Source organism: Rhinichthys klamathensis, unplaced genomic scaffold (genome assembly GCF_029890125.1).
Source record: "Rhinichthys klamathensis goyatoka isolate OS25496 unplaced genomic scaffold, OSU_Roscu_1.1 h1tg000293l_1, whole genome shotgun sequence".
NCBI lineage: Eukaryota > Metazoa > Chordata > Actinopteri > Cypriniformes > Leuciscidae > Rhinichthys > Rhinichthys klamathensis.
In genome coordinates, this window is record NW_026606812.1 from 102501 (window position 1) to 114732 (window position 12232).

The 12232-nt window shown below is 43.3% G+C and overlaps 1 protein-coding gene and 1 pseudogene across 4 annotated transcripts in view; one reads left to right on the forward strand and one right to left on the reverse strand.

Annotated features, from left to right (window-relative positions):
• The window catches only part of csmd3a (CUB and Sushi multiple domains 3a), a 423029-nt gene that overhangs the window by 18280 nt on the left and 392517 nt on the right, over window positions 1-12232 (reverse strand). For all 4 annotated transcript variants that reach the window (XM_056269911.1, XM_056269909.1, XM_056269910.1 and 1 more), the window contains one exon: window positions 3184-3257. In XM_056269911.1, the coding sequence (XP_056125886.1) occupies window positions 3184-3257 (74 nt within the window). The remainder of the gene's footprint in view (window positions 1-3183; window positions 3258-12232) is intronic.
• On the forward strand, window positions 11751-11867 carry LOC130103621 (5S ribosomal RNA; annotated as a pseudogene).

Genomic DNA, 12232 nt, shown 5'->3' on the forward strand with positions numbered 1-12232 from the left:
TGAACAAATGCTTTTATTATAACAAACTTGAAACCATTTGTTTGTTTTGTTTATTAAAATTTCAATAAAACATGTCTAATCAATTAAATTTGATAATTGATAATGAATTAGATTAACAACTTATTTTTAACATTAATAATTTATTAAAATGTTTAAGAAAAATATTGTCCTATGAAATGTATTTTATTCAGAAAATTAATGTTTCTTTTTATGATTTAATCCAAATATATTATCAAAAACGGTTGTAATCAAATGTAAATTTAAAATTGTGTCCTTTTATTTTTGGGGGAAGCGCTGCAAAAACAGATTTACTAAATTAAACCATGGACAAAAACATATTCCTTTAAATAATGTTTAAATAAAATGTATTATTATTGTTGTTATTATTATTATTTAGAGAAGTAGGCTACGTTCTATTGTATGCCTATAATAATAGTAATATATTTCTGTCCTAATTTCTCCTAGTAAAACCAAACTTTTATTTTGACGGGTTGTAGTGAAGACCAAAAGTGTAAACAAGTGTTTCAAAGTGTATTTGACAATGGTTTATCTCAAATAAAATTATGAAAATGCTCATTAGGCGTTCTCTCAGAGCAGCTCTGGAAATGTTCATGTATTCATATCCTCAAATTGTTTGTGAGACTCTGAATGTCACGCGTACTTGAGTATGTAGTAGACAAAGCGGCGCAGCTCAGCAGAACAAATAGGGTTATATTTACATGCAGAATTTTTGTGCTAAGCTTAAATATTCACAGACCATGTCGCGATTGGATTTATTGCACAGTTCTACTTTCCATGTATTCATCCATCCATTATTTTGCGTGTTTTACGTGACATCTGCGTTATGTAAATTTTTATTTTCATGACTGGATTCCGGGGTTCCCTCTGCATCACGTAAATCGGGACATACATTTATCTGCAGGAGGGATGGTGTCCTATGTATCCTCCTTTTGCAGCCACTTTGCGTCCACATTTTTTGCAAATTGGATATCTATCCTCGAGGACAACCACGCTTTTTTTCTACAAAGTATTTTCATACTGGCCATAATTCGCTTGGCGCTTCGGTTTCAGCTTCAGCTGTGTCTGCGTCACCTTTTTTGCGCGTTTGTTCTCCCGCCCTTCAATCAATGCTGTAGTTTCCGGAGTGTTTTTTTTTTCTTTTATTATTTTTTACTCAGTAACGGAAATGATTTCAAATGTAGCGAAGTACAATACTTCAAAGAAAACATACTTAAGTAAAAGTAAAAGTACAGATTTTAAAAACTACTTAAAAAAGTAGAAGTACACAAAAAAACTACTCAATTACGTAACGCGAGTAAATGTAATTCGTTACTTTCCACCTCTGCACACACACACACACACACACACACACACACACACACACACACACACACACACACACACACACACACACACACACACACACACACACACACACACACACACACACACACACTCTTACTGAGGAGAGAAGTCCTGCTGAGATCAAAGCCTCACAACAGTGGAACATTAGATTTCATTACAGCTCACACACACTTCAGAAGGAGTCGCTGAGAACAGCAGCTCGAGCGACACACTGTTACTCTGCCCTTCAAAGAGCTCATTCCTCGAGGCGAGAGTGATCCAAAACAAACCCAACAGAAAACACTTTTCATATTAGACCTGTCGACCACAGAAGCTCCAGGGGACGTCCATCTTCTAGAGATTATCATCATCGCCGGCTACAAAGTCTATTCCATAGCGTTGGCAATGCATAATGCATACTTGTTGTTTTTATTCAAACTTGTACAATTAATATTTTGTACAATAACCATGCAATTGAAGCAATTTCAATTTCATTATGATCGAGAACCTGCTCTATGCATATTTGCAAACGCTTGGACAATGCATTACAACTACTCCCGATGTAGATATAAATATGATTGATATAAATCTGTTGACAATTCAGTATACTATCTATACAGTCCTCTTTGTGCTTCCATGAGAAAATGTCTAGACTTAATTAAATAGCCTGTGGTCGTTATAAAAAAATAAATAAAAAATAAATAAAATAAAATATATGAAATAAAATTTAATTAATTAATAAAAAATAAAAAAAAGATTTATGCCAGTACTGAGAATGTTTTGTGGTTGTAAAAATAAAGCATAATAAAGGAAGGAAATAAAATAATAAAAAGTCAAATAAAATAAATAACAAAAAGTCAAATAAAGTAAAAAAAAACAAACTAAAAATAAAACACAAAATAGCATTTTAAAAACAGTTGTGCCAGTACTGAGAATGTTTTGTAATAATAAAATAAAATGATAAAATAATCAAGTCAAATGAAAATAAAAATGACAAAACCTCCAATAAAATAATAAAACAAACTAAACTAAACTAAAATTTTTTTTTTTTTTTAAATTAAAAACAGTTTTGTGGTGAAAAATAAAATAAAATAAATATATACACTGTATATATATATATAAATAAAAAATAAACCAGTTTTAGGAACACATGTGCCAATACTGATAATGTTTTGTGGTTGGAATAAAAAAAGCTAACTCTAGAAACTACAAAATAAAACAAATGCGCCAATAATGAGTGTTTCAGACTTGAATTGACTATCATAAATGTCAGTCACTCTCAGCCCTTCGGTTGAACTAACCCGTCTGAAATCATGGGCTAAAGTTGACAACGGATGTCAAACGGAAGAGCCGAACTGATGCTTCGTGTCTCTGGTGCCCGTGAGGAAGAAGCGGCGGACTGTAAAGAGCCACTAGAGTGGGTGGATATAGTGAGCGTTTGAAGAGTAAACGCTCCCTGGACAATAAGAGACACACACACACACACACACACACAATCCTGAAACTGCCACGGGCTCTTCAAACAGCATTTCACAGAATCAAGCTGACAGTAAATCAACTGTGCTTATAAAGATCCGCGCCGACACACACTCTCTGATGTGACCAGACTGTCACTAGGCCAGTGGATATCCTTTTGTCTCGGCAATGAAGGAAAATATGATTTCCAGTTCTTAATAGGCACATCTGAAGTCACATTGTGCCATTTGAAAGGGCCGTTTTCGTCACTTGAAGATAAAAGCAGGTTAAAACTGACAGAAACGGGACTTTTGAACTGCCTTATACTTATTCTCATCATAACGGCTTTGATACGAGAGTCCGAGAGCATTAACTGGTTCTTACCTTAAAGCCCAGACTGCTGTTCATGGAGCCGAACTCCGGAGAACCGGGATTTTCACACGTCGTCCGATGCGGTTCTGCAGAGAAATCAGGATCACATCATCATTATCATCTCCTGCAGTGTTATATTCATAATCGGGTCAGGAAAAGCTGATGTAATGGTAGTGAACCACCAAAGCTGGAATGGATATTAAAAACAAAACTTGCAGCCAGAAATGTACCGTTTTAGAAATTAATGTATTTAACTTAAATTTATACAGTACTGTTCAAAAGATTTTTCGATTTATTTTTTTAAAGAAATTGATACTTTAATTTAGGGCTGTGCGATTAATCATAATTGATTTTCGATTTCAGCTTCTAATAATTATGAAAACAATTTAATGCGACCGTGTAACAGTATATTGGACCTGTGCATTCACTCTTAAAGTGACAGCAGCCTAATAAACCTGCTTTTCTTACATTAGTTAACCTAGTAGTATTTTTTACTGAAGCATCGATAATTGTGAAATTTCACTGATATTTAAAATTAATCATATCGTGAAATAAGACTTTGATCATATACCAATAATCGTGTTAAATAATCGTGATTTCAAAAATGATTATGATTTTTGCCGTAATCGAGCATCAGTAAGAATGCATGAAAGTGTCTTTAAGGCAAATCAATGTCAGAATGACTGAGATGGCCAATCAAATCAAAGGAGGCGGGACTTCACTGTTTACATGCAAGTTTAAACGTGATGATTTAGTTTTAACAGTGAAAAATAAGACTTAAGTAGCTAAATATGTATTATTTGGCAGCTGTTTTACGCAAGATATGTTCAACGACCGACAGTAATATACAGTGATGCAAACTACTAAACTATGAAATTTCAAGGTTTTAAACAGTTTTTTTTGTTGCTATTTATGAGTGTTTGATCAGTAAAGCTAACGCACCTATGCAGTGTGGGTCACATATATGAGTGTTTGGTAACGTACCTATGCAGTGTGGGTCACATAAATGAGTGTTTGGTAACGCACCTATGCAGTGTGGGTCACATATATGAGTGTTTGGTAACGCACCTATGCAGCGCGGGTCACATATATGAGTGTTTGGTAACGCACCTATGCAGCGGGGGTCACATATATGAGTGTTTGGTAACGCACCTATGCAGCGCGGGTCACATATATGAGTTTTTGGTAACGCACCTATGCAGCGCGGGTCACATATATGAGTGTTTGGTAACGCACCTATGCAGTGTGGGTCACATATATGAGTGTTTGGTAACGCACCTATGCAGCGTGGGTCACATATATGAGTGTTTGGTAACGCACCTATGCAGTGTGGGTCACATATATGAGTGTTTGGTAACGCACCTATGCAGCGCGGGTCACATATATGAGTGTTTGGTAACGCACCTATGCAGCGCGGGTCACATATATGAGTTTTTGGTAACGCACCTATGCAGCGCGGGTCACATATATGAGTGTTTGGTAACGCACCTATGCAGTGTGGGTCACATAAATGAGTGTTTGGTAACGCACCTATGCAGCGGGGGTCACATATATGAGTGTTTGGTAACGCACCTATGCAGTGTGGGTCACATAAATGAGTGTTTGGTAACGCACCTATGCAGTGCGGGTCACATATATGAGTGTTTGGTAACGCACCTATGCAGCGCGGGTCACATATATGAGTGTTTGGTAACGCACCTATGCAGTGTGGGTCACATATATGAGTGCTTGGTAACGCACCTATGCAGCGTGGGTCACATATATGAGTGTTTGGTAACGCACCTATGCAGTGTGGGTCACATATATGAGTGTTTGGTAACGCACCTATGCAGCGCGGGTCACATATATGAGTGTTTGGTAACGCACCTATGCAGCGTGGGTCACATATATGAGTGTTTGGTAACGCACCTATGCAGCGTGGGTCACATATATGAGTGTTTGGTAACGCACCTATGCAGTGTGGGTCACATATATGAGTGTTTGGTAACGCACCTATGCAGCGTGGGTCACATATATGAGTGTTTGGTAACGCACCTATGCAGTGTGGGTCACATATATGAGTGCTTGGTAACGCACCTATGCAGCGTGGGTCACATATATGAGTGTTTGGTAACGCACCTATGCAGCGTGGGTCACATATATGAGTGTTTGGTAACGCACCTATGCAGTGTGGGTCACATATATGAGTGTTTGGTAACGCACCTATGCAGCGCGGGTCACATATATGAGTGCTTGGTAACGCACCTATGCAGCGCGGGTCACATATATGAGTGTTTGGTAACGCACCTATGCAGTGTGGGTCACATATATGAGTGTTTGGTAACGCACCTATGCAGTGTGGGTCACATAAATGTGTGTTTGGTAACGCACCAATGCAGCGTGGGTCACATATATGAGTGTTTGGTAACGCACCTATGCAGTGTGGGTCACATATATGAGTGCTTGGTAACGCACCTATGCAGCGCGGGTCACATATATGAGTGTTTGGTAACGCACCTATGCAGTGCGGGTCACATATATGAGTGTTTGGTAACGCACCTATGCAGCGCGGGTCACATATATGAGTGTTTGGTAACGCACCTATGCAGTGCGGGTCACATATATGAGTGTTTGGTAACGCACCTATGCGGTGTGGGTCACATATATGAGTGTTTGGTAACGCACCTATGCAGCGTGGGTCACATATATGAGTGTTTGGTAACGCACCTATGCAGCGCGGGTCACATATATGAGTGTTTGGTAACGCACCTATGCAGTGTGGGTCACATATATGAGTGCTTGGTAACGCACCTATGCAGCGCGGGTCACATATATGAGTGTTTGGTAACGCACCTATGCAGCGCGGGTCACATATATGAGTGTTTGGTAACGCACCTATGCAGCGCGGGTCACATATATGAGTGTTTGGTAACGCACCTATGCGGTGTGGGTCACATATATGAGTGTTTGGTAACGCACCTATGCAGCGTGGGTCACATATATGAGTGTTTGGTAACGCACCTATGCAGCGCGGGTCACATATATGAGTGTTTGGTAACGCACCTATGCAGTGTGGGTCACATATATGAGTGCTTGGTAACGCACCTATGCAGCGCGGGTCACATATATGAGTGTTTGGTAACGCACCTATGCAGCGCGGGTCACATATATGAGTGTTTGGTAACGCACCTATGCAGCGCGGGTCACATATATGAGTGTTTGGTAACGCACCTATGCAGCGTGGGTCACATATATGAGTGTTTGGTAACGCACCTATGCAGCGTGGGTCACATATATGAGTGTTTGGTAACGCACCTATGCAGCGCGGGTCACATATATGAGTGTTTGGTAACGCACCTATGCAGCGGGGGTCACATATATGAGTGTTTGGTAACGCACCTATGCAGCGTGGGTCACATATATGAGTGTTTGGTAACGCACCTATGCAGCGCGGGTCACATATATGAGTGTTTGGTAATGCACCTATGCAGCGCGGGTCACATATATGAGTGTTTGGTAACGCACCTATGCAGCGTGGGTCACATATATGAGTGTTTGGTAACGCACCTATGCAGTGTGGGTCACATATATGAGTGTTTGGTAACGCACCTATGCAGCGGGGGTCACATATATGAGTGTTTGGTAATGCACCTATGCAGCGCGGGTCACATATATGAGTGTTTGGTAACGCACCTATGCAGCGTGGGTAAAATATATGAGTGTTTGGTAACGCACCTATGCAGCGTGGGTCACATATATGAGTGTTTGGTAACGCACCTATGCAGCGTGGGTCACATATATGAGTGCTTGGTAACGCACCTATGCAGCGCGGGTCACATATATGAGTGTTTGGTAACGCACCTATGCAGCGTGGGTCACATATATGAGTGTTTGGTAACGCACCTATGCAGCGCGGGTCACATATATGAGTGTTTGGTAACGCACCTATGCAGCGTGGGTCACATATATGAGTGTTTGGTAACGCACCTATGCAGCGTGGGTCACATATATGAGTGTTTGGTAACGCACCTATGCAGCGCGGGTCACATATATGAGTGTTTGGTAACGCACCTATGCAGCGGGGGTCACATATATGAGTGTTTGGTAACGCACCTATGCAGCGTGGGTCACATATATGAGTGTTTGGTAACGCACCTATGCAGCGCGGGTCACATATATGAGTGTTTGGTAATGCACCTATGCAGCGCGGGTCACATATATGAGTGTTTGGTAACGCACCTATGCAGCGTGGGTCACATATATGAGTGTTTGGTAACGCACCTATGCAGTGTGGGTCACATATATGAGTGTTTGGTAACGCACCTATGCAGCGGGGGTCACATATATGAGTGTTTGGTAACGCACCTATGCAGCGCGGGTCACATATATGAGTGTTTGGTAACGCACCTATGCAGCGTGGGTAAAATATATGAGTGTTTGGTAACGCACCTATGCAGCGTGGGTCACATATATGAGTGTTTGGTAACGCACCTATGCAGCGTGGGTCACATATATGAGTGTTTGGTAACGCACCTATGCAGCGCGGGTCACATATATGAGTGTTTGGTAACGCACCTATGCAGCGTGGGTCACATATATGAGTGTTTGGTAACGCACCTATGCAGCGTGGGTCACATATATGAGTGTTTGGTAACGCACCTATGCAGCGCGGGTCACATATATGAGTGTTTGGTAACGCACCTATGCAGAGTGGGTCACATATATGAGTGTTTGGTAACGCACCTATGCAGCGTGGGTCACATATATGAGTGTTTGGTAACACACCTATGCAGTGTGGGTCACATATATGAGTGTTTGGTAACGCACCTATGCGGTGTGGGTCACATATTTGAGTGTTTGGTAACGCACCTATGCAGTGTGGGTCACATATATGAGTGTTTGGTAACGCACCTATGCGGTGTGGGTCACATATATGAGTGTTTGGTAACGCACCTATGCAGCGTGGGTCACATATATGAGTGTTTGGTAACGCACCTATGCAGCGCGGGTCACATATATGAGTGTTTGGTAACGCACCTATGCAGCGCGGGTCACATATATGAGTGTTTGGTAACGCACCTATGCAGCGTGGGTCACATATATGAGTGTTTGGTAACGCACCTATGCAGCGCGGGTCACATATATGAGTGTTTGGTAACGCACCTATGCAGCGCGGGTCACATATATGAGTGTTTGGTAACGCACCTATGCAGCGCGGGTCACATATATGAGTGTTTGGTAACGCACCTATGCAGCGCGGGTCACATATATGAGTGTTTGGTAACGTACCTATGCAGCGCGGGTCACATATATGAGTGTTTGGTAACGCACCTATGCAGTGTGGGTCACATATATGAGTGTTTGGTAACGCACCTATGCGGTGTGGGTCACATATATGAGTGTTTGGTAACGCACCTATGCAGTGTGGGTCACATATATGAGTGTTTGGTAACGCACCTATGCAGTGCGGGTCACATATATGAGTGTTTGGTAACGCACCTATGCAGCGTGGGTCACATATATGAGTGTTTGGTAACGCATCTATGCAGTGTGGGTCACATATATGAGTGTTTGGTAACGCACCTATGCAGTGTGGGTCACATATATGAGTGTTTGGTAACGCACCTATGCAGCGCGGGTCACATATATGAGTGTTTGGTAACGCACCTATGCAGCGCGGGTCACATATATGAGTGTTTGGTAACGCACCTATGCAGTGCGGGTCACATATATGAGTGTTTGGTAACGCACCTATGCAGCGCGGGTCACATATATGAGTGTTTGGTAACGCACCTATGCAGTGTGGGTCACATATATGAGTGTTTGGTAACGCACCTATGCAGTGCGGGTCACATATATGAGTGTTTGGTAACGCATCTATGCAGTGTGGGTCACATATATGAGTGTTTGGTAACGCACCTATGCAGTGCGGGTCACATATATGAGTGTTTGGTAACGCACCTATGCAGCGTGGGTCACATATATGAGTGTTTGGTAACGCACCTATGCAGCGTGGGTCACATATATGAGTGTTTGGTAACGCACCTATGCAGCGCGGGTCACATATATGAGTGTTTGGTAACGCACCTATGCAGCGCGGGTCACATATATGAGTGTTTGGTAACGCACCTATGCAGCGCGGGTCACATATATGAGTGTTTGGTAACGCACCTATGCAGTGTGGGTCACATATATGAGTGCTTGGTAACGCACCTATGCAGCGTGGGTCACATATATGAGTGTTTGGTAACGCACCTATGCAGCGTGGGTCACATATATGAGTGTTTGGTAACGCACCAATGCAGCGCGGGTCACATATATGAGTGTTTGGTAACGCACCTATGCAGCGGGGGTCACATATATGAGTGTTTGGTAACGCACCTATGCAGCGTGGGTCACATATATGAGTGTTTGGTAACGCACCTATGCAGCGCGGGTCACATATATGAGTGTTTGGTTACGCACCTATGCAGCGTGGGTAAAATATATGAGTGTTTGGTAACGCACCTATGCAGCGTGGGTCACATATATGAGTGTTTGGTAACGCACCTATGCAGCGTGGGTCACATATATGAGTGTTTGGTAACGCACCTATGCAGCGCGGGTCACATATATGAGTGTTTGGTAACGCACCTATGCAGCGTGGGTCACATATATGAGTGTTTGGTAACGCACCTATGCAGCGTGGGTCACATATATGAGTGTTTGGTAACGCACCTATGCAGCGCGGGTCACATATATGAGTGTTTGGTAACGCACCTATGCAGTGTGGGTCACATATATGAGTGTTTGGTAACGCACCTATGCAGCGCGGGTCACATATATGAGTGTTTGGTAACGCACCTATGCAGCGTGGGTCACATATATGAGTGTTTGGTAACGCACCTATGCAGCGTGGGTCACATATATGAGTGTTTGGTAACGCACCTATGCAGCGCGGGTCACATATATGAGTGTTTGGTAACGCACCTATGCAGCGCGGGTCACATATATGAGTGTTTGGTAACGCACCTATGCAGCGTGGGTCACATATATGAGTGTTTGGTAACGCACCTATGCAGCGCGGGTCACATATATGAGTGTTTGGTAACGCACCTATGCAGCGCGGGTCACATATATGAGTGTTTGGTAACGCACCTATGCAGCGCGGGTCACATATTTGAGTGTTTGGTAACGCACCTATGCAGCGCGGGTCACATATATGAGTGTTTGGTAACGCACCTATGCAGCGCGGGTCACATATATGAGTGTTTGGTAACGCACCTATGCAGTGTGGGTCACATATATGAGTGTTTGGTAACGCACCTATGCGGTGTGGGTCACATATATGAGTGTTTGGTAACGCACCTATGCAGTGTGGGTCACATATATGAGTGTTTGGTAACGCACCTATGCAGTGCGGGTCACATATATGAGTGTTTGGTAACGCACCTATGCAGCGTGGGTCACATATATGAGTGTTTGGTAACGCACCTATGCAGCGCGGGTCACATATATGAGTGTTTGGTAACGCACCTATGCAGCGTGGGTCACATATATGAGTGTTTGGTAACGCATCTATGCAGTGTGGGTCACATATATGAGTGTTTGGTAACGCACCTATGCAGTGTGGGTCACATATATGAGTGTTTGGTAACGCACCTATGCGGTGTGGGTCACATATATGAGTGTTTGGTAACGCACCTATGCAGTGCGGGTCACATATATGAGTGTCTGGTAACGCACCTATGCAGCGTGGGTCACATATATGAGTGTTTGGTAACGCATCTATGCAGTGTGGGTCACATATATGAGTGTTTGGTAACGCACCTATGCAGTGTGGGTCACATATATGAGTGTTTGGTAACGCACCTATGCGGTGTGGGTCACATATATGAGTGTTTGGTAACGCACCTATGCGGTGTGGGTCACATATATGAGTGTTTGGTAACGCACCTATGCAGCGCGGGTCACATATATGAGTGTTTGGTAACGCACCTATGCAGTGTGGGTCACATATATGAGTGTTTGGTAACGCACCTATGCAGCGTGGGTCACATATATGAGTGTTTGGTAACGCACCTATGCAGTGTGGGTCACATATATGAGTGTTTGGTAACGCACCTATGCGGTGTGGGTCACATATATGAGTGTTTGGTAACGCACCTATGCAGTGTGGGTCACATATATGAGTGTTTGGTAACGCACCTATGCAGCGCGGGTCACATATATGAGTGTTTGGTAACGCACCTATGCAGTGTGGGTCACATATATGAGTGTTTGGTAACGCACCTATGCAGCGCGGGTCACATATATGAGTGTTTGGTAACGCACCTATGCAGCGCGGGTCACATATATGAGTGTTTGGTAACGCACCTATGCAGTGCGGGTCACATATATGAGTGTTTGGTAACGCACCTATGCAGTGTGGGTCACATATATGAGTGTTTGGTAACGCACCTATGCAGTGCGGGTCACATATATGAGTGTTTGGTAACGCACCTATGCAGTGTGGGTCACATATATGAGTGCTTGGTAACGCACCTATGCAGCGTGGGTCACATATATGAGTGTTTGGTAACGCACCTATGCAGTGTGGGTCACATATATGAGCCATATAAGCCAGCAGCCATATCACCCTGTAGCCCAAGACTGGTTGCCCACTGAAGCTAAGCAGGGCTGAGCCTGGTTAGTACCTGGATGGGAGACCTCCTGAGAAAACCAGGTTGCTGCTGGAAGAGGTGTTAGTGAGGCCAGCAGGGGGTGCTCACCCTGTGGTCTGTGTCCTAACGCCCCAGTATAGTGATGGGGACACTATACTGTCAAAAAGAGCACCGTCCTTCGGATGAGACGTTAAAACCGAGGTCCTGACTCTCTGTGGTCATTAAAAATCCCAGGATGTTCTTCGAAAAAAGAGTAGGGGTTTAACCCCGGCATCCTGGCCAAATTTGCCCATTGGCCTCTGTCCATCATGGCCTCCTAATCATCCCCATATACTGATTGGCTTCATAACTCTGTCTCCTCTCCACCAATAAGCTGGTGTGTGGTGGGCGTTCTGGCGCAATTTGGCTGCCGTCGCATCATCCAAGTGGATGCTGCACAT